General features: G+C 31.9%; 1 protein-coding gene across 1 annotated transcript; it reads right to left on the bottom strand.

Moving 5' to 3' along the window:
- Positions 1-917: 917 nt before the first annotated feature.
- Positions 918-21,946, bottom strand: LOC144364896 (ankyrin repeat domain-containing protein 26-like). Its single transcript, XM_078015041.1, has 7 exons — positions 21,856-21,946; positions 21,050-21,251; positions 18,971-19,154; positions 14,030-14,851; positions 8,063-8,335; positions 7,219-7,389; positions 918-2,869 (listed from the first exon to the last, which is right to left on the bottom strand). Exons 1-6 carry the CDS (start codon positions 21,923-21,925, stop codon positions 7,252-7,254), a joined length of 1,689 nt encoding a protein of 562 aa, XP_077871167.1. The 5' UTR covers positions 21,926-21,946; the 3' UTR covers positions 918-2,869; positions 7,219-7,251.
- Between the last annotated feature and the right edge of the window lie 1,181 nt (positions 21,947-23,127).

The raw sequence follows: 23,127 nt of genomic DNA, 5'->3' as shown, positions 1-23,127 counted from the left end.
CTTTTGAAAGACATTGTATCTAAGTGGAATAATGGAGAATAATCTTTGTTCTTCTTTAACTGTATTTTTCAATCTTTACATAATGATCATATGTAAAACTTTGAACATTTTAAAAATTACATATGTAACACCAAAAATGCTAAAAAATAAATTGATAAAAATTTAATCTACAGTAACCATGAAAATTTCTTCCTGATTTATTAAATAAACTGAGTATTAATTTTCTCATTCTTAATGATAACACAGGGCTGGGGTTGTTTTTCAGTGTAAGAGAATTTTTCTAGCATGGATGAGGCATTGTTTTTGATACTCAGCACTACATATAAATAAATAAATAAAGGTATTTATTTTTAAAAGATAAGTTTCAAGGGCAGATATGCAAAGTGCTTATTAATATTGAAATGGTGAAATCAATAACAAAACCTGAGGGCAAATTCAGAAAATATTCTTATTTCATAAACTGAATTGTACAGGAAATCTGTAGAAGAATGATTATTATATTTGCAGATTTTAGGCTGTGACCACAGAGAACTTCTGGTCCACAAAGCCTAAAGTCTTCATGATGTGCTCCTCTAAAGAAATATTTGCAAATTCCATTGGTATTAATTTTAATATCACCAAATATATTGACATATTGATAGAACAGGGATCCCTATGTGCAATCTACCAGCAGCATTCAGGTTAACTTGAGAGTCAAATATTTGAGCATTTATCCACTGGTTATGAAAATTAAAATCTAATTATAAACTGAAGAAAAATCTATAGAACTACTACTGAAATACATCATTCAAAAATCAAAATCAAAGATATCATGAATAGCCCAGAAATGCTAAAGGAACCATCCCAGATTAAAAAAAAAAAAAAAAAAAAACAGAAGAAACAAGACCACTGGACACAGTGAATAATTGATATTAAAATTTCCCCAAATTGGATTTATTTTGGTTCAAAGACAATTGTTAAAATAATTGTCAAATTTTGAATAAGATTTGTAGAGTAGATATTCACAATATAGTTTACTTATTTTGATCATTGCACCATAGTTACAGAGATAATTTCTCATTTTTAGATAATGTGAGTTTTTTTATTTACAAATAAAAAGACATTGTGTGCATCTTGCAAATGTTTCAGAGATAAAAACTGTTATGTACGTAGACTTATCTAGAAATAAAGAATAACATTTAGGGAATGTTTCTTATGAATTCCTTTCACTGCTGTCTTAAATCTTCTATAAATCTGAGATTATCAAAATAGAACATTTCTGAAAGAAAAATAAATTCTTAAAATATTAACAAGTAACAGCAAACACAATAAAATAAACCATGAATCTGTATAGATATAATAAATGAACAAATTTAGTGGTGAATGATACACATTTATATTTATATTAATATGTATAGTCTCAAACTATCTTCACACAAATAATAATTACAAAGTAAAATCCTGCAAATACCACATTAATGACCAATATTAACATCAGCAGTAATGAGGATATTATAGGTCACAAGATGTGATTCAAAGTGAAAATCATAGAATTGATTTCTGTGGTACTCTTGCCAAAAATATGTAATCTAGCTCCAATCGATTTTAAGCACATTCTACAAGCTTTCCCTCTGAAAAATTTAAGGTCATGAAGGTTAAGAAAAGACTAAGGAATATTTAATTCAGAAGGCATCTATAAAATAAAACAATTAAGTTCATTTCATGTCTCTGAAGGAAATATTTTTTTATAAAGAACAATATTAGGCTACTAGAAAAACATGAAAATAATTTGAGGATTAAGTGGTCCAAGGCATTATGATAGAATGTATAAGTGTTGATTTGAGAAACAGCATTTGTTTAATGTGTGGTGTTTTTTTTTTTTTTTTTTTTTGCTTTTTTTCTTTATACAATCTTGGAAAATATTAGTGAAGTTGCAGGTTCTAATGCAAAGTACTTTTTCCCACTGAAGCATTTTAAAATGAATTGTTAACTATGCCATCTTTCATGATAGGTTTAGTATTTCCTACAAGTCAGAACATGCTAGATAACAATATAACCTTTATAATGAAACTGATACAATTAACAACTATGCTGTTACCTGTTAATATTTGAAAAATATACTCATAATAAATGAATGTTGAATTGTAGTTATCTAGCATGTTCTGACTTGTACAAAATACTAAAAATATCATAAATGATAGCATTATGTAAGCAATTCAATTTAAAATGCTTCAGCAGACAAAAGTACTTTATATTAGAACCTGTAAATTTACTATTATTTCCCAAGATTGTATAAACAAAGAGAAAAGGAAAAAAAAGAAGATAAAACACTAAGCAAATATTCTTATTAGAAAAATTAATAAGTCAGTGCCTGAAATATAAATTTAAAGATGGCAGTATAATAATTGCAATACATTAATCCATTATGAATATAGTAACCAGCATGTAAAAATAATGTTGCCTAATTCTCTGGACCCATATTCACTGATATAATATAAATAATCCATCATTAATGTGATATTTAGATCTTCCAAATTAGTGTTGACTTGGTTGCTGAATTGAGCTTAAATGTTAACATTTAGATAGTCTGAAAACACATCTAATAAAAACTGGTTTGCACTTGCACTTCACATTTTCTTACAGATATAAACAATTTTCATATTTTGATAATTTCATTATATGTTACACACATCCATTTCAATAAAGTATTTACATCATACATTTCATAAATATGTAAATATTATATTAACAGTCTGAAAAACACAATATTAGCTTTCATATTTTTTTTCTTAAAATCTCTGTATATCTTTATGATGTTTCCAAAAGTAAATCTTGTCTTGTCTTATTAGTAATTCTTAAGGCAGAAGCTCCCATGGTCAGGATTCAAATCCTGCAGCAAGAGAAAAAGAATTATATTTTTTCTCAAACATTTTATAAGTATAAGTCAGTGAAGAAGTTTAGAACTTTTCATTGTTTATAAGAAGAAAAAAAGATATGTCCACAATACAAAATCACTATGGAATGCAGTACGCCCATATTTTCATACACAATTGTCATTATGACTGAGTATCAGAGCTTTGGGTTTTCCATCCCTTATGCATAAATTTGACAACCATATGCTAGGGTATTCTGGCAAGAACTGGGATGACAACATGGAGATGATAATGGACACCTCTCAACAGTCATATACAATAGCTTCAAAAGCAGACAATCGGGCAATTTCCATACAGAGTCATTGGCATTAGGACAAGGATAAAACAGGTTACCACTGGAACACTTAGAAGGGACTTCTGTCCCAAATTTGTGTCAGTGTTTGAGGTCCTTCAATGGAAGTGATACATGAGTTAACACCTGAAGTAAAAGGAGAAATTGTGAGAGAAAGGGAAGAGGTGCATGCAGACACTGCAGACACCGAGATGAGAAAGAACACTTGTGGAATCACAGTGGTCCAGTGTCACTAGAATCTAGAGCAAAGTGCCATAAAGCAAGTGAGATGAGATAGCCTGAGTAACCTGACAAAAATCCAGTTGTTTGGATATTTTAATTTTTGGCTAAGAAATTTCATACTTTTATTGAGGCAAATGTAAACTAATGACAGAGTCATGAAAGGGTATTTTAAATGTGTGACTGTTACTTAGTCAGTCTGGGATTTTGGCCATAAACCACAGAAAATGGGTGATGCCATTTTTTCCCACAAAAGAATGTCAGTGTATAGGCTGACAGTTTCATAGTGGGGCAGAAGTGGGAAAAAAGCAGTTTCACACTTAAGGTCTTTAATTTGTTGATATTCAGAATTGGAAAAAATACATAGCTCTTTAATTGTAATTGATTTCAGAAGTTATGACCAGCAGTTTTTAAACATTTGGTTCATTATAGATGTGCACTTGATGAGTTATGTGGTAAATACTTCCAACTCTTATATAAATATCACCATGTAGAGTGTTCTTTGTATAAAACTCTTCTCTTACTAATTCCCCAAATAGGGTCTAAAATATATTATTGAACATAGTAAGTATGTTGTAGTGATAAAAATAAGGTGGTGTCTAATGCCTTTACACATTTGATGTGAAAACAAATGATTTTGACTGACAGAATTCCCATTCCTGTCTTCATGTTCTATTTTTAAAGAAAATTATTTTAAACAAAAATTTTTACTGGTGGATTTGACTATATATAATAGAGGAATTGATTATGACATATTCACAGATGCACATAAAATAATTTGATCACTCTTCCTCTCTAGTAGTTTTTTTCCTCTCCTTCTCCCTTCACCTTTGAAGGCATTGTGTAGTGATTACGGAGACATATCTTTGAAACGTGATGAAAGAGTTTAAAAAACACTCTTCTATTCAGGCTAGCATGATATGGCAAACTAATGTTCCACAAGGAAATGTAGAACTATTACATTAAGTTTTAAATAAACTAGCTTAGGCATAAGTAAAAAAGAAACACCACTTTCTCCCAGAAATACATTGGAAAAAGAGTTGCCTCCCAAATCCCCTTTGCATTGTGTCTACATTCATACACAATTTATCATTGTTTTGTAAATGGTAAATTATCTCATTTTTTTTCTGGTAAGAACTAATAAGAACAACTTATACTTGCATCCTGCATAACAACTAACTTTCATTCTCTTTTTGTAAACAGTCATCCAATTTCATGACTCTGAAGCACTTCAAACCCCATTCTCTCATTTTTTTTCAGAAAGATATTCATGTAAGCTAAGAAACTGAAAAAAATATATCAGCTATTAAATTAAATTGTAATTTATATGTTAAAATTATTTCTTTCTGTCATAACTATTTAACTTCAGCATTGTTTTATAAAGCTTAGATTTGTTCTCCTGTGATTTTTTAGGTCAAAATGCCAAATAAAAGAATAAGGTTGAGGCCACATTTAATATAGATATGCATGGCTTTACTATGTGTTAAGAAGTTCATCAAAACACCATTGAAGCAGGGTGTGATGGCACATGCCTGTAATCACAGTGGCTTAAGAGGATGAGACAGGACAGTCTTGAATTCAAAGCTAGTTTCAGCAACCGTGAGGCCTAAGCAACTCACTGAGACCCTGTCTCTAAATAAAACATGAATAGGTTTGGGGATGTGGCTCAGTGGTCAAGTGTCCCTGAGTACAATCCCTGGTGCAAAGAAACAAACAACCAAAAATAAATAAATAAATAAAACCATGGAAGCTCTAAACCAAGGTGCAATGAAAGCAAGATGGTATCTTTTATTTGTTCATTTTCAAGCAGATATTTCATTATTGTAATAATACCCCTGATAAAAAAAATTGTCAAATATTATAGAAATATCTTCAAATGGGTTCAAAATAGCTCGACATTGTTTTGCTTATTAGCTCTTAAAAATATAGCTCATCATTTTTGGACTAATATTTGACTCGCTCAAATGAAGTCTTAGTATGAAGGAAATCACTGGGTTATACTGAAGGGCTCCTGTTCTACAATGCAACTCTAACCCTAACCTAACCCTAACCCTCACCCAACCCACGCCAGGGAGTTGGGGACAGCACTCAGTGTGGAAAAGTGAAATGAATCTGATCAAATTTTTTTGTGAATCCATATGAAGATATCACAGTGGATTACACCTTCATGTATATTCATAATGCATAATTCAAAAAGAAACTTAAAAACTGCAAATAAGTATAAGATCAGTAGAGCAGAAGAAAGAGAACACAGGGAGGAAGAAGGGGAGATAAAGTGGAAGTACTGGTCACTGAATTAGAGCACATTATATTTCATGCTTGTTTAATTATTTCAAAATTAACCTCAATATTATTTATGTCTAAATGCACTTTCAAAATTTTCATCAAATAAAAGAATAATTTAAATTTTCCATAACAGTAAGTGGAGGGATCCTTGCTCAGTGGTAGAGTAATTGCCTACACATGTGAGGCACTGGGTTCAATCCTCAGCACCACATAAAATAAAGAAAATATATAACTAAAAAAATATTTTAAAAAGAGAGTAGGTAGAAATTCTCCATATGTGGGCACAACACTAAAAGAATCAGAACAGAGACAGTGTATGCAATTATGGGTTTGTAATTTCTCTAAAGAAGTGTACATATTTCTAGGGGGCTTCAAACTTCCAATTAAAGCAATGTTGGTGGAAGAGAGACAGAAATCAGCGATGTATAACTTTGCAGGTAACAATGTTGCCTTCTTGAAAGACTCTCCTTGGAAGATTCTTGAGGATGCCATTAGCAATATGGATATTTTAAAGATAAATATAGCAGATGATGTATATCTTAGTTATTTGACTACCAAAGCCATTTTACTATGTTGAAGTATATTAAATCATCATGGTTTCCTTAAACACATGCAACTAGAAAATTTTAGTAAAGCTAGAAAGATTCATATTTAGTGAACCAGTTCAAGGACTTAAAGAATGTTCCTTGAAGATATTGTCAAGCATTTATTACCATCATATGTATATTCTACCTATTACCTAGATAAATTAAGCATTTGACAATGAGACAATTCAGAGCAACAGCCACTGGTTCAGAACAAGACAGGTGAGTGGGTGATCTAGATAGATTAAAGCTGCTGCCTAGAAAGTTGGCCCATGAATTTGTTACCAGGGCTTCAGGAGACTGCCCATTCATTCTGTCATTCACAGGCCCCAACACTTATCATCAGAATATTTTAACCACTTTGCAGGTTATACTTCCCATCATCACAAGTATGACAATGTAGAGGGGAAAAACTATATAGAACATTTTGTCTCTAGATACCATGTAAGGATAATATTTAAAAATTAAAATAAAAATCAGTTAATCTGTCAGGTGTCAGAATGTGCTCAGAGTGTAGTTACAGCAACACTGGACACTTAAGGTTTCAGTTATAATCTTTCAAAAATTGTGAAACTTGGTTCATGTTTCCATGTAGAAGCAGTTTTGTCACAATATAACTATGTGAATCACAAAACTTCAAAAATACTTAACTAAAAGTCTAATAGACCAGATTACATATAGGAGAACACTAAGGGAAGAAAGCTTAATAGTTTACCTTCAGATGTAAAATGCAAAGGTGAGTGAAAGATAAACTTCCTAGACTAATATTTCAAGAGTACATTCATTTCCTAACATTACTTCCACAAATTATAGGGTCTAGTTTGCTTTTGCATGCTACCGATCTCATCAACCTGTCTCAAAGTTATGCAGTAGACACAAATTAAGGAGACTAAGTTGCTCTCTTTCAATCTAGGTTTTGACATACTTGTGGAATCTGGATTGTTCTATATGGAAGTGCCTATATTCTCTCAGTTGCATTTCTTAGAATTTTCAGTTCAGATTCCAGATGGCTAATTCTGAGTTCCATCTGACTTCTTATTGAAGTAAAATTAGTCTTTCTGAACTGCTCTGTAATTTCCGGAGCTGCTTCTTGTGTCTAAAGAACATAAAAAGAATATATTTTAAAAATAATTAGAACCCAAATAATTATTATGTAGTTATTTTATTTACTTCTGAGTCAAAAATTCAGACAGCAATTTTAAAAGTGAAGAAAAAAATATTAGACTGTAAACTTCTGTCATCAGTATCAATTACATTAAATCTGAACCAATAATAATTGAGTTCTTCCTCTCCCCCTTTCCTCCCTCATTCCCTGCCCTCCTCCTCCTCTTTTCTACTGCAAATGGAACCCAGGGCGTTGCACAGGCTAGGCTATCTACCATTGATCTGTGCTCAAAGTAATGAATCATTCTCACATTAGCACTCAGATCATCCGATAATTTAAAGAATAATAGAATCAATTCAAAATATGAAAGTTGAAAATTTTAACTTAACAATTCAAAAGTATATTTCTACATCATATTTTTTTCTCCTCATTGTCTTACTTATGCCCACTATTATCAAATATCCAACAGTTATCTGATGAAAATTATTACTCAGATCAAATTAGCTGAAAGGATGATGTAAATTGTGGTATTTGAAGGGGCATCAAATGTCTTCCCTCAAGAGATATAGAATACACCTATGATACGTATATCCAAAATAGTTTACGATGAAATGAATTAAAGCAAACTGCAGATAAGTAAGATAGCCTGTAAAATCAGAAATACTTGTTTTTGCTTCTCCTCTAAATCCCATCTTGCTCGATGTTCAATGTCACATTCCCATCGTACTCCTTGGCCTCGTTCTACTCGAGTGCTCCGTGTGTGCCTTGGAAAGTTTACTACATTTTCTTCCAACTTTTTTTGATTCCTTTCTATTTTTTCAAATGTATCTTGTATACTTTTTATAAAAAACAAGTTCTGCATAAAACATTCATAGTTTGTTCTCAAATGTAAGTGCTTTGAAGATGCATTTTTCATCTTTGCAGTGAGATCATCCATCTGCATGAATAAAAGAAGTATGAAAAAACACAATATGAAAATAAGATACTGAAAATACTCGACACAAACTCAACAAATTTTACATAAATTCAACTGCAACAAAACATAATCTATACCAGCATTATGAAGAGTAGATTGAGTTTCTATAACAAGGTATATTAGCTTTTCAGTTGGTAAGGATTTCACATCTATAAATCCCAATTCTGGCTACATAATAAATGTTGAGGAAATCTATATAGAAGATGATTTTTCCCATACTGAATTTACTATTGGGTTAAGTGAATTTAATTTTATATTTTGTCACTGAAATATAGTTAGAATAAAAGTCTTAACAGGCCAATCTACTAACAAAAAATATTGATTGATATCAAATAGTAATTTTGTTAAAACAACTATTAGGCATTAATATTTTCCATTCATTCTAGAATAGGTGTGGATATCAGATATTACTCTCACCTTGGGAGAATTTATATCTCAACAAGATAATCACCATGCAAACACTGTTGGTGACAGAAAAGTCAGAGAAAGTGCATGAAAAATAAAAATTCATTTTATGTGATCTCTGAATAAACATGATCAAGTGAATAAAAACAGACAAGTCAGAAAGTACAGCATGAATAAGACAGAGATATGGTACAATCGGCACAATTCATGAAGACCACAAAGAGGCAGGGTAATAAAAGCATGTCCAAATATTAACTTGTAAATAGATGCCCCTAGTCATGTAGTACTGGAGTTGTCAAGAGGTGGAAGCATTTTATGGTTTAGCAACTGATAACTGGCTAAGTGATATGGTCATAAAACAAAATTCTACAGACAACAGAAAGAAATAAAATAGTGATGCTTGCTACAACACAGAGGATCCCTGAAAAAAGTATTCTAAGTCAATGAAACTGGTAAAAAACAAAAGACCTACTGTTGTATAAATTCACTTGTATGAAATATCCATTACAGAGTAATTTTAGAGTTAGAACTATAAGCCAACTTCCAAACAAGATTTCCAAAAACCAAAAGTTAATATCAAGAATCAGAAAATGGTGGCTGGTAGTTCAGTGGTAGAGTGCTTGCTTAGCATGTGTGCAGCTCTTGGTTTGATCCTCAGCACCACACATGAATAAATAAAGATAATGTGTCCATCTACAAATAAAAATGTTTTTTAAAAGCATCAATATGGGGCTGGGGCTGGGGCTGTAGCTCAGTGGTAGAGTGCTTGCCTTCCATGTGTGAGGCATTGTGTTTGATCCTCACCACCACATAAAAATAAAGATATTGTGGTCTATGTACAACTGTTTTTAAAAAAATCAATAAATGGGTTGGTATCAAACTAAAAAACTTTCACAGCAAAGGAAACCATCAAGAATTATGAACAGAGAATCTTCAAAACGTGAAAAAATCTTTGCCATGTGCACCTCCAATAGAACATAAATCACCAGGATGTACAAATAATTCAAATTTTTTAACACCAAAAGAACACCAACCAATAATCCAATCAATAAATGGGCAAAGGAACTGAAAAGGCACTTCCCAGAAGAACATATGCAAATGGTCAGAAAATATATGAAAAAAATTCAATTAGAGAAATGCAAATGCCACACTGAGATTCCATCTCACTCGGGTCAGAATGGCAACTGAAAAGAATAAAATAATGATAGATGTTGGTGGCAGTGTGGGGAAAATGTTCACTTACACATTGCTGATGGGACTGCAAATTGGTGCAATCATTCTGGAAAGCAGTATGGAGAGTCCTCAGAAATCTTGGAATGTAACTGCCATTTGACCCACTTATCCCACTCCTTGATTTACACACAAAATCCTTAAAATCATCATACTACAGTGACACAGCCACAACAATGTCTAAAGTGGCTCAAATCACAATATTCAAGCTATGAAACCTTCAATAGATGAACAGATTTTAAAAATGTCATGTACACAGGATGGAATATTAATAAGCTGTGAGAAAGAATGAAATTATGGCATTTGCCAGTAAATGGATGGAACTGGAGATTATCATCCTAAGTGAAATAAGCCAATTCTCCAAATCCAAAGGCTGGAAGTTCTCTTTCATAAGTGAATGCTAACACAGAGTAAGGAATGTGGGAAAAAAGAATAGAAGTTCACTGAATTAAGACAAAAGGAATGGGAATGACAATGGAAACAGAAAAGACAGTAGAATAAATCTGAAACAACTTTCCTATATTCACATGTGAATACATGACCAGTGTAACTCCACATTATGTACAAATATAAAAATGTGAAGTTATAATCTATGATGTAAATATTCAAATACAGTCTACTATCATATATATCTAAAAAGAACAATAAAGAAACAGTGTACTACAGGGACATAGCCACATTAATGTTTATCGCAGCACAATTCACAATAGCTAGACTGTGGAGCCAACCTAGATGCCCTTCAATGGATGAATGAATAAAAACATGTGGCATATATACTCAATGGAATATTACTCAGCACTAAAAATAATGAGACCATGGCATTTGCAGGGAAATGAATGGCATTAGAGCAGATTATGCTAAGTGAAGTTAACCAGTCCCAAGAAAAACAAATGCCGAGTGTCTTCTCTGATATAAGGGGGGTGACTCAAAATGGGGAAGAGAGGAAGAGCATGGGAAGAAGATTATCTCTACACAGGGAAGAGGGGTGAGAGGAAAAAGGAGGGAGAAAGGGAATTGCAAGGATGGTGGAAGGAGACCTTCATTGTCATACAAAATACATGTATGAAGATGTGAGAAAAAAAATAATAGTGTTACCTTAGATTAGGTAGAGAGAAGTGATGGGAAGGGAGGGGGAGGCTGGGGAGATAGGAAGGATAGTAGAATAAAACGGACATTATTATTACCATGTGTATATATGTGAATGCATGACCAATGTGATTCTGCAACCTGTATACTCAGAAAAATGAGATATTTTATCCCATGTGATTCAAATGTATGATATATCAAGGTCATTGTATTGTCATGGGTAACTAATTAAAACAAATTTAAAAATCACATAAAAATAAAATAGAGTCTTGCCTAAAGTTAAAAAATAAATAAATAAATAAATAAAAAGTACTATGGTTTACATTTGTAAATTACTAAAATAATATATTGGTAGTTTTCTAGGACTTTGGACGTGTAGGGATTAGAAAACTGACAGCTAAGAGGTTCCAGGTTTCTTTTCAAGAACATGAAAATGTTCTAAAATTGACTATGTAAATGGTTACATAACTCTGTTAATGTACTAAGAGACACTGTATTTTACATGTTATATGGGTGAATTCGATGTCAGGTGCATTACATATATCATAAAAATGCCTTTTAAGAGAGGTACTGAAAAAAAAACTTAGCTAACATTTTTCATTGTCTAGTTTGGATAACAGTCCAGACATAATACAAATATTTATATGCTTCATAATATATCTAAATAAATGAAAAAATAAAGAAATAGCCTATGTTTTTCAATAATTAAACTAAAACCTAAACATATCTGTATTTTGAGAAAAGCATAAAAAAATTTGTACACATTTTTAAAGTCAATTTAGTAATTACTTTCAGATTTTGAATCGATGCACAAAAATGAAGTAAAAATAAAAAAATTTTCCTGAAACATTCTATTAAATAGTACCTCTATTTAGTTTTCCTTGTTGTAGAGACAGCATGAAAAGCTGCTGGGTTATAGAAAAAAGTCTCAGCTTTTCTCAGACTAGATATTTTAATGAAAGATGCTGATTTTGTAAGAGAAAAATTCTAAAAGAAAATTTTAAGTGTAAGAAATAAGTGCAGTATAAAGATGCCCAAATATAATAAAATCAATTATAATGAAAATATAAAGAAAGCTGTTCATTGAAATTAGTATCCCAGAATAACTTTTATTACTTAAGCAGGTGTTGATTTACAGACGACATGTTCAATTTTCTACATACTTGACTTGTCATTTGTCTTAGTTTCTTCATTAAATCCTGTCTTTATATTTTAAATTTATGTGAAAATGTGCTAAATCTTCTAGAGAAGCCTCTGATACACATTGTAGTTTCAGGGTACCAGCTGGCTGTTTTTCAAGACATCTTGCAACTACCTGATATTTCTGTTAATGATTTTGTTACTCAGCTCACTTTAAAATTTTATTATTATTATTGTTATTATTATTATTATTACTATTGTTATTACTATTATTATTATATAATGATGTTTACTCTGAAAAAATATCACTACATACAACAGTAAGCTGCTGTTTATTTCTGAATTCCCTTAAGAAAATAGAAGATTGTGTACTCCTGCTTAGTCACTATCACATTCCTTACACAAAAGGGTGAGCCCTGTATCTCTACATACTGCCCTTGATAAAGTTGCAATGTTTAACAAACTACTGAAATCTCAATCAAAAATGGTTACACAGGTCTCATTGGTAGTGGTGAATTCTATAGAGGTTATTATCCTTCTCTTATTAGAGACTCAAGTTAATACTCCACATCCTCACATCTTTAAAGCTTTGCTAAAATAATTCCAATATACTTTCACAAAGAATAAAGGAGATGCTAGGTAACCTGGTCTCCACCTCACTGCCTGTCCACATCTCTTAGATTTCTCACTGGTCTTCACACCACTCCTGCTTTACATAAACCCTGCCACCCTCATTAGTCTGGACATGGGGGTTCAGTGCCAAATTAATGAATTTTAGATGGCTACAATTATCTTTGTCACTATATAATAGGAATTAGGCCATGAAATGAAGAAAACTATTAGCAAGTTATCATGAATATATGCATCAAATTACAGATGAAATCAACTGTGGTTTTGCTGCAATTCATCACATTAGTCCCAATTTATGATAATGACAAATAGATGCTTTTAAAGAGGTGGACAAGACATGAATGAAAACAAAAAAAATATATCAGGACAGTTATTTTCAGATTTATGATAAACTTAAATGACTAAAAATAAATTTACCAACTAGAAATATACAAAAATATACTGAAGAAAGTCTATTACAAAATACACCATCTACATTTCAGTTCAACTGTAAAATCTGGAATAAACTGTAAAAGTAACTAATTTATTTGAAACTAGGTATGAGCATTTCCATTATGTGTTTCATTGTGATCTTCAAGTATAGCAACAAGAAGACATTAAAATTGTTATTCAGTAATGGGATGTAGCTCATTGGTAGAACATGTGTTTAGCATGTGCAAACTTTGGGTTGAATTAATAGCACCAAAATTAGATATTGTTTCAGCATTATTGAGACCATATTACTAATGTCAGCATATAAACCTACAAAAAAATCTTAACTCAACCTCTTAAATCTTTATAAGAAACAATTTCTTAAATTGAAGGGTCAGGCCCAAGTTTTAAAAATTTCCTCCTTTTTAAATATTAAAATACATTTTAACTAAGTCTTTTGTGTTTAGTTGACACATGAGTATCTATAGTTATTTTAAAATATGTACACAGTGTGTAAGAATCAGAGCAGGGAAATTGGAATACTCAGCACTTCAAACACAGATTGGTTGTGCTGCAAATGAGGTCTAAGTTATTTTGGCTGGACAACAGGTTGTAGTTCTGTGTTGATACAGAAACACATTCATAATATCTACATTTTTATATTCATCAAGATTCAACATTTAGCCATAAGCAGATATCAATTTGAGTATTCCTTTGAAGACTCTTTATAAAGATATCTTGCTTGATACTTACTTCTTCTGCTTTCTCCTTTCCATATTGATCCAGTTGTTCTTTTAAATGATTAGTTTCATTGATTAATTCCAAATATTTGTTTTCCAGCACGAGACGATATCTGTCATTCCGAGCTTGAAGATTTTTTATAACATCATAAAATTGGGTTTGGACATTAATAATTCCATCTATTTTATTTTCACCTTTGTTCTGATACTCATGCAACTGGTCTTCATGCAATGTACTTTCTCTTTGTAGTTTAGATACCTTCTCTTTAGAAGCTTCCTGCTTTCTGAGACGTTCATTCCTTATTCTTTCTTCATTTTGATACCTGTGTTCCATCTCCTTCAGTTGGCACTGTCTTTGCGTTAGGTGTCTGTTTACTTGATCTGTAGCCAAAGTCATTACTCTTGTCTGATGCAGCTCGTTTTCTAGGTCACTAGTTTTTACTTCAGACTTTGCAATCTGTTGGGAAGGAATCTCACTACTACCGTTTAGGTTAGATACATCAATATTCTTTTTTTCCTGTAAACTATCTGTTTCTGGTCTTTCTGTGCTTTGTTTTTCACTCTCAGGTGTGAAATTTTCCAATGTATTCTCAACTTTACAAATATCCAACTGTTCATTGTCCTGAAATATTTCCATAAGTGTTTCCTCATTCAATTTTTGTGTCCATGGAAGGCTGGTATTCTTTTCTCTTAAAATTTCAGTATTCTCAAAGCACTTCTTTTCCTGGTTCTGATATTTTACTGTGTCCATTCCCAATCTCTTTATAGAGACCTCATCCTTCTTCTTGTGATATTTATGCAATAGCTTTTTCTCTGTCCCATCACTAGGAGAAACCTAAATAAAACCAAGGATACATTTAGCTAGCACTCAATAAAATGATGTTTCATAATTTTCACTGAAATTAAAGAAAAACCTGTTTATTTATATGGTGAAAGGGTTTCAATAAATAGATAACCACAGAAGAAAAATTAGATGCAAACTTCTGAGATTATAAAAATATGAATTCCCAAGAGTTCAAAAGTTAATTCAAGAAGATGGATCTATGAGAGTAAAAGAAAATTATAACTTAAAGAATGTAAGAACTGCCAGGTTCAGGGGCTCATGCTTGTAATACCAGTGTCTCAGGATACTGAGGCAGGAGGATCACAGGTTCAAAGCCAGTCTTCAGCAATTCAGTGAGACCCTGACTCATTCATAAATAAATAAATAAATAAATGGCTGGGATGCATCTCAGTGGTTGAGCACCCTGGTTCAATTCCTGGTTATATAAAAAAGAAAAAAAATAAAGATTGAAAAAATCTGCATTATACCAGAATGAAAGAACAGATTAAGTGATTAGTTAGTTTGCCAATGTAAAAAGAAAAAAAAAAACTTTGCAGAAGAGAAGCAACAGAGAAAACCTCACACATGTAGTTATCTAATACTAGACAAACACACTATAAAACATGCATTGGGGAAAGGATAGGTTCCTCAACCAATTGTGCTGGGAAAACTGAAAACCCATATGTCGTAGGAGAAATTTAACCCCTATTTCTCAAAAACAAAGTGGATCAAGAACCTACATAATAGATAAAAGACCCTAGACCTATTACAAGATTATACAGGCCCAGCACTCCATCTTGTCAGTGTAGGAACTGAATTCCTCAAAAAGTCACTTAAAGCACAAGAAGTAAAATAAAGAATCAATAAATGGGGTGGTATCTTTACAGCAAAGGAAACCATCAAGAATGTGAGTAGACAGCATATAGAATGGGAGAAAATCTTTGTCACTGACATGTCAGATAGAGCATTAATCTCCAGAATATATAAACAACTCGAAAAATAACTCACAAACAAAAAATAACCCAATCAATAAATGAACAAAAAACTGAGCAAGCACTTCAAAGAAAAATATGTACAAACAGTTAACAAGTATATGAAAAAAATGTTCAACATCTTTAGCGATTAGAAAAATGAAAATTAAAACTACACTGAGATATAAAGAATGCAAGTAACAATAAATGTTGGTGAGAATGTGGGGAAAAGATTGACTCATACATTGCACCAAGCAATTTTTCAGGAAAGCAGTATATAGATTTCTCACAAAACCTGGAATGGAACGACCATTTGACCCAGTTATTCTGCTCCTCAGTGTATACTCCAATGATACTATAGTGACACAGCCACATAAATATTTATAGCAGCTCTTCACAAAAGTTAAGCTGTGGAACCAACCTAGGTGCCTTTCAACACATGGAAGGATAAAGACAATGTGTTATATATACACAATGGATTCAGCCATGAAGAATGAAATTATGGCATTTGCTGGCAAATGAATGGAACTGGACACTGTCATGCCAAGTGAAATAATCCAGTCCTCCAAATCCAAAGTCTGAATATTCTCCTTAACATGTAGTTGGTAACACACATAAGGGTGGAGGATAAAAGAACAGAAGTTTGTTGGTTAGACAAAAGTGAATAAAGGGCTGAGAGGGGAGGGGATATAGTAGAATGAATCTGACATTACATTCCTATGTTCACATATGAATACATGACCAGAAAAACTCTACATAGTAGAAGTTATATGCTATGTATGTGTAACACACCAAAAGAACTCTATTGTAATGTATACCTAAAAACAATAAATAAAAATTAGAATTCACTACTTCTTTGTTGATCCACTTTTAGGATCGTATGATCTATCCTTTAAACAGTTAAAAATTCCAAATATTTTATTATGTACCTATCTGTTGGGATGGCTTCAGTGGCAAATAAAAGGACACTTAACTTTAAGAAGAATAAGTTTGCAATCTGACACCTCATGTATTCAACCAGTCCATAGTAAGAGCCTTAGCTCTACATCTACTGAGACATAACAAAAGTTCTCCAAGGTCTTTTCCTAAAAATATTCCTAGCATATTCTGTTTTCTAACATTTTGTAGCTGTGAATGAGAATTGCATCTATTGATAAATTATAAATGTCGGAACAGCATTAAACACATGATCTATATCAATGAACAATGTATCACAATTCTGAAAAGGAGCACAAGGCTAAAAACATAGGCAAATTGCATGATTTTTCTCCAAGTCTTTTGTCTCTGCTTCTAGTGCTCATCCACAAAGCCAGTTACTTCTGTCCTATGAATGGATAAACACCAAAGAAGGCCTGTGTTTCAAAATACAAATGACAAATAAGGCAAAATGTGTAAGGCTCTACTCAGAAAATCCTGAGATTTATACTCAGTAGCATTTGTTTCATCTCAGTGAACATTGAAACATGAGTCAATATAAAATAAAGGAAATAAACAGATCTTATGTATTAGGAACAAATACTTACCAGTAATTTATTTCTAAGAACATATTATGGTATGCCATTTTTTCCAAAGGTGTTTTGTACTGAAGTAGGAGATTACTTGAAGCAAAGTGTTTGTTTCTCTTCTTAAAAGTGAGAAAATGATTTACAAAACCAGAGTATTTGCTGGCCCCACTTTTCCTCCTTACTTAACAGTGGAAGTAGTAATGCACATTAATACAACAAGAGAGCAAAGTCACTTCCCCAAACTAGAAGATCTACTATTAGAAGCAAGGGTTTTGAGATCATAGAAAAATCAACTATTCCTCTGGAAAATATTAAAAGTCTTTTCTCTTTATAAGGCTACTCTGAAAGTCATCATGGAACTGCTGCGGAGAAATACAGTTGAATTAAGAACATTACTTAATTCAATGGGACAAAAATTGCATCCCTCACCTCCAAAATATGTACATTATGGTTATAAATATATGGATTTAAAACCCTCTATACTTTCCCATAATTAATAGATTTACTGTTTAACTATATTACACACACACACTCTCTCTCTCTCTCTCAATCATTTGAAAACAGAAGAAAATAATTCAGGAAACATTTCCTTTTTGTTTGCAAAAAAATGTGTTACTGAAATTTCATATTGTAAATTCTGGCATTATGGTCTCATGGAAATTGTAGGTTTCATTTTGTTCTGCTAAAATCTACAAATTTATTTCAGCAAGGTTTTGGCTGTATATCAGCAGGTGACAGAAGTCTAAAAGATTAATTTAAGAGTGGGACCTTCAAGATTAAAAAATAATTCCAAAAGATAGATTTATTCTTTATGAGTAAATGTCTTACATTTCACTTGCACAAATGACAGATAAATTTGGGTGAGTGAAAACATTTCTTGGGGTGGGGATGTGGCTCAAGTGGTAGCGCGCTCGCCTGGCATGCGTGCAGCCCAGGTTCAATCCTCAGCACCACATACAAACAAAGATGTTGCGTCCGCCGAAAACTAAAAAATAAATATTAAAATTCTCTCTATCTATCTTTAAAAAAATTTAAAAATTAAAAAAAACCATTTCTTAAATGCAGACAGAAATGTAATTGTCAAACATTTTTTTTTAAAATGATTTAAATAGGTGCATAGATATTTAGTTTGTATTTTAACATAAAACACCTAAATTTATATTTATGTCAGTGATTAAACTAAACTTCTTCATTCAGAAAACAAATGCTGAACAACTACCAGATGCAAAGTTTTGCTGTAACTAGTTTTGTCATAAATATCATCATTTAATTTAAGAGTCAGATAACATTGTGGTATTTTTTTCTGGTTTGTTAGATCTTTTTTTAATTTTTTTTATTGCCAAATAATGAACATTGTGTTTTAAATCAAAATAGTAGTTCACACCCCACATACCCATGCTTTGGGAAACAGCAGACTGCATATAAATGGAGGTCCTATAAGTCTGTGTTTCCTGACATTGTGGGAGATGTCTGAAGTGTGTAGAAGTACACACACATGATGACTGCATGTTGGTGAAATTGCCAAACAGCACATTCCTCAGACCACATTGCCATCATTAAGTGAAACATGGCCACATAAATAAGTTAAAGGGATTTTATAAATAATTCAAATGAAATACAGTAAAAATTTGAAACTTTACTGAACGTTCATTTACCTGATTAAAATGATTTCTTGCAGTCTCCAATTCTGTATCTATTGTACAAACAGAGATTTCAGCTTGCTTTCTCACTTGATCCTCTTTGTTAAATTCTGTTTCTTTTTCTTTTAGTGGGTTCTTATTTTTTTCATGTAACATATCATCATTTTTTCTCTTCACCTCATCTTCTTTTAAGGTATATCTGAAGGTAATATGGATGCCTTTTAATTGATTTTTGCCAAAAACCAAAAATGTCTTTTTATGTTCTGGCTCTTTGTATGCTGATTTAGTATCTTAATAAAAATTTTATGTTCTCTGAAGCTTTTCTAGTTTAACATTTTAAATTTCTCCTTTAATATTGTGTAAAACATACATAATTGAAAGTCAATAATACAAGATTGTTTTGTTATTTGATAAGTTTCTGTTACTAGCAAATCTTTTAGATACCACGGAAAAGTAAATTAGAAATGATTTGGTAAATTGACAAGTTTAAGGTAATTTTTTTTTGCACAATCATAGGTCCTCCCCAGTTAAAAAGATAATTTCATGTCAAATAAGTTTTAAAGTCATTGTTTATATACAAACTTATGAATTCAGTAGTAATATCATTTATCTTCATAAAATATGTCAGACATACCTATAATTGGCTTACAATGTAACAGCATATTCAGACATTCTTTTTTCAATATGTGTCTTTTGGGGCTGGGGCTGTAGCACAGTGGTAGAGTGTTTGCCTAGCATGAGTAAGGTGCTGGGTTTGATCCTTAGCACCATATATAAATAAAATAAAGATATAAAAAATATGTATCATTTGTATTACTATAACTCCGAACTGGAATAAATAATCTAATACCTGTTATTATGCTTTTTATGTTTCTTTTATGGTAACACTCTCAACTTACCTTTTTGATCATTATGTATTTTACAAAAAACTCAAAATCCATTTTTGAACAAGATGGGACCTAATATTTAAGACAATAATGAAGAGTAATGTTCTTCAACAGATGAAGGGATAAAAAAAATATGTGTGTGTGCACACACACAATGGAATATAAGACATAACAAAAATAAATTTATGTCAACGTATAGTCTACTGTCATGTATACCTAAAAAACATAAAAAGTATATGTCCTTTCAATACAGAAATATGAACAAATTTATGAATGAGAATGAATTTGAATAAAAAAATAATCTGTTTTCATTTCATTTATTAATGAATGTTAATGTTAGAAGTGTAGCCTAGTATCTAGCTCAGCACTAGCACATCACACTAGTAACACAAAACCCTGAGTTTGATCCCCAAAATCAACCTAAAAACTATAAATGTATAACATGTTTCAGGGCAGTGAAAAATGCCTCGCTGGTGGAATACAAACTTTCTTGAGAGAAATTTAAAAATCCTGTCATCTTTTTAAAGTTTCACAACTTTAACCAAATAACTCTATATTGAAATTTTTTTCAAAAGTAAACAGAAATATAGAAAGTTATTTTTTTTTCTTTTCTTCTCATCCCCAAATTTGGTACCAGAGATTGAACCCCCAGAAGCTAAATCCCTTAGATACATCCCAAGGTCTTTTTCATTACTTTTTTTTTTTTGTTGTTGTTGTTGTTGGAGACAGGGTCTCATTAATTTGCTTAGGACATTGCTGCCCATGTTAATGAGAAATATTTCGAACTTTTGATCCTCCTATCTTTGTCTCCCAAGCTGCTGGAATTATAGGCACATGCTATGGTATCTGAGTAGGAAATGATTTTTTTATAAATGATATTTTTTGAAATATTAACTGTAATAAAAAGTTAAAAATATAAACAAATAACAATCCCAAATTATGCTTGTTAAATAAATAGATTACTAGCAGATGGGGTTCCATAGAGACATTAAAATTGTGATGGGGAAAAATATGAACTTAGTTTTTAGAAGTAATCATATTTAATAATATGCTATCATATTTGTAAGAATTTTATAATTTATTCACATTTTCTCCTTTGCAAAGTGCTAACAGATGAGGCAGTAGTTAAAAAAAAATTTTGTCCTTTCTTATTTTACTGAATTAAAGGAAAAGATTCCACTCCTTCTTTCAACCTAGGAAATAATACCTCAAATTGTGGAGTTGTTGTTTCAATTCTATATTTTCTTGCTTAAACTCTGATACACTCTTTTTTAGCTCATGAATCTCATTTTCCAGTTGTGCATTTTTTTCAAAATGTAGTGAACACTGTGTGCAGTGACTTTTTTTGCTTTTTATTATTCTTTGAAGTAATAAAACTGCTTTCTGGATTTTCGAAAGGCTAACAGAATCTGTTAGAAAAAAGAAGATAGAAATAAAATATGTGACTAATTTAAATATATGAATGCTGTATATTTCACATGCATTATTTATATACTAAAACAATGAGTGCATAAAACACGTGACACAATATGCTGAACTCTGAAGATTATAGCAGATGAGATTAGACCCCTATAGTTCTTTAGCTTAAAATCTAATGGAGAAGACAGACACAAAAAAGATCATTATAATTTTAGACAGATATTAGAAAGAAGGTTTGTGATCTAATACATAAATCTGATCTTTAGAAAAGATTCCCCGAAGAAAATAAAAATACACTGAGAAATGAACAGAAATCAGGTAGAATGTGAAGAACATTATTCTTTCAAACATAAAAATTCAAGTTTTCCAACTCCCCTGTGGTCTATACTTGTCTTGTACAGAAACTAAGAGGGACACTCCCACTGTAACCTGCTGCTGGACTTTGGTCTTGAGAGAGACAACTCTTTATCTTTCTTGCTTTTTCTTTATTCCCTGTTTACTAGGTTCATTTCTCCAAGTATTAGAATATATCAGCACTCATGTTATAAATAAATATTCTATCCAAAAGAACTGTGTAGAATATGTTGTTCTTACCATGGACATGTCCATCGTCTTTCTCTTTTGCTTTATGATGTTCCTCTCCAGATGAGTGAGAAACACACATCTGTGGAGAATCCTCAGAAAATACCTGCAAAATAAAGGACCCCAATGAGCTGCATGACGACTTCACCATCACTCTTTTAGACATCACCCAAATTTTGGTCTTGAAAGCAGCTAACTAACATGTAGATAACTGCAGACTGAGCAGTCATACTTTCCATAGCGTGTCTTAGCATTGTGCTCCAGATGAAGCTGAACACTTATCTTCCAATGGCTCCTGATTTGGTAAAAGCAGGGAGGATGTCATAGAAAAGGCATTCCTTGACAACATGCTAACAAAGGTGTATACACCCCAAAGGACGGGAGGAATGATATTCATTGTAACTCATCCGACTTTGCATTCACCATCAAATGTGAGAAGGCTTTCAAGTCTTATTTTAAAGAATTTTGAGGAGTATGTTTCATATTAAATAGGATTACACTTTTTAAACAATGAACTAACAAAGTTTTTGTTTGAAAATATGAGACTTAGGTGTTCAGTTGGGGATTTGACACTGAGATATGGCTCCTGCCCAGGGTACACCCCAAAGGGAAAGCTGTAAACCCAAGGACCTACATATGCCAGCCAAATAAAATAAATCTAGATGTGTGCTAAATCTCACACCAGGAATGTTGGCAATGTGAGAAAAAAGATGAGATAGCATCTCTAAATTCCATCATCCCCCCATTAATGCACACAAATACATTTCTTTAATATACTAAGACATTTTGATAAAATTATTCAACATATTGACTGAATTTTCTGCAAGGATGAGAAACAAAATGAAAAGGTCACCACAGAAAAATTGTTTAATACATGTAAGAAGACAGAAATTGCGTCAACATACTTTATACACAAACAGAGATATAAAAAATGTGCTATATATGTGTAATAAGAATTATAATGCAGGGCTGGGGATGTGGCTCAAGCGGTAGCGTGCTCGCCTGGCATGCGTGCGGCCCGGGTTCGATCCTCAGCACCACATACCAACAAAGATGTTGTGTCCGCTGAGAACTAAAACATAAATATTAAAAATTCTCTCTCTCTCTCTCTCTCTCTCTCTCTCTCTCTCTCTCTCTCTCTCTCTCTCTCTCACTCTCTTTTTTTTTAAAAGAATTATAATGCATTCTGCTGCCATTTATTTTTTAAAAAATCAATAAAAAATAAACAAAAAATAACAAATAAACATTAACCAGGATTTAAAGTTTATAAGTATATATATATTT

This window comes from Ictidomys tridecemlineatus, chromosome 1, assembly GCF_052094955.1.
Source record: "Ictidomys tridecemlineatus isolate mIctTri1 chromosome 1, mIctTri1.hap1, whole genome shotgun sequence".
Classification (NCBI taxonomy): Eukaryota; Metazoa; Chordata; class Mammalia; order Rodentia; family Sciuridae; genus Ictidomys; species Ictidomys tridecemlineatus.
The sequence above is the reverse complement of the archived record's forward strand: the minus strand, read 5'-3'. Positions and strand labels throughout refer to the sequence as shown.

What these genes read in the sequence shown, in the direction of transcription:
- LOC144364896 (XM_078015041.1), bottom strand. Translation starts at nt 21,925, where the DNA reads ATGTGTGTTTCTCACTCATCTGGAGAGGAACATCATAAAGCAAAAGAG. An exon ending in AGACGATGGACATGTCCATG is followed by an intron (nt 21,252 to 21,855) that starts GTAAGAACAACA and finishes TTTTTCTAACAG; the next exon opens with ATTCTGTTAGCCTTTCGAAA. An exon ending in GAAAGGAGAAAGCAGAAGAA is followed by an intron (nt 8,336 to 14,029) that starts GTAAGTATCAAG and finishes TTATTCATGCAG; the next exon opens with ATGGATGATCTCACTGCAAA.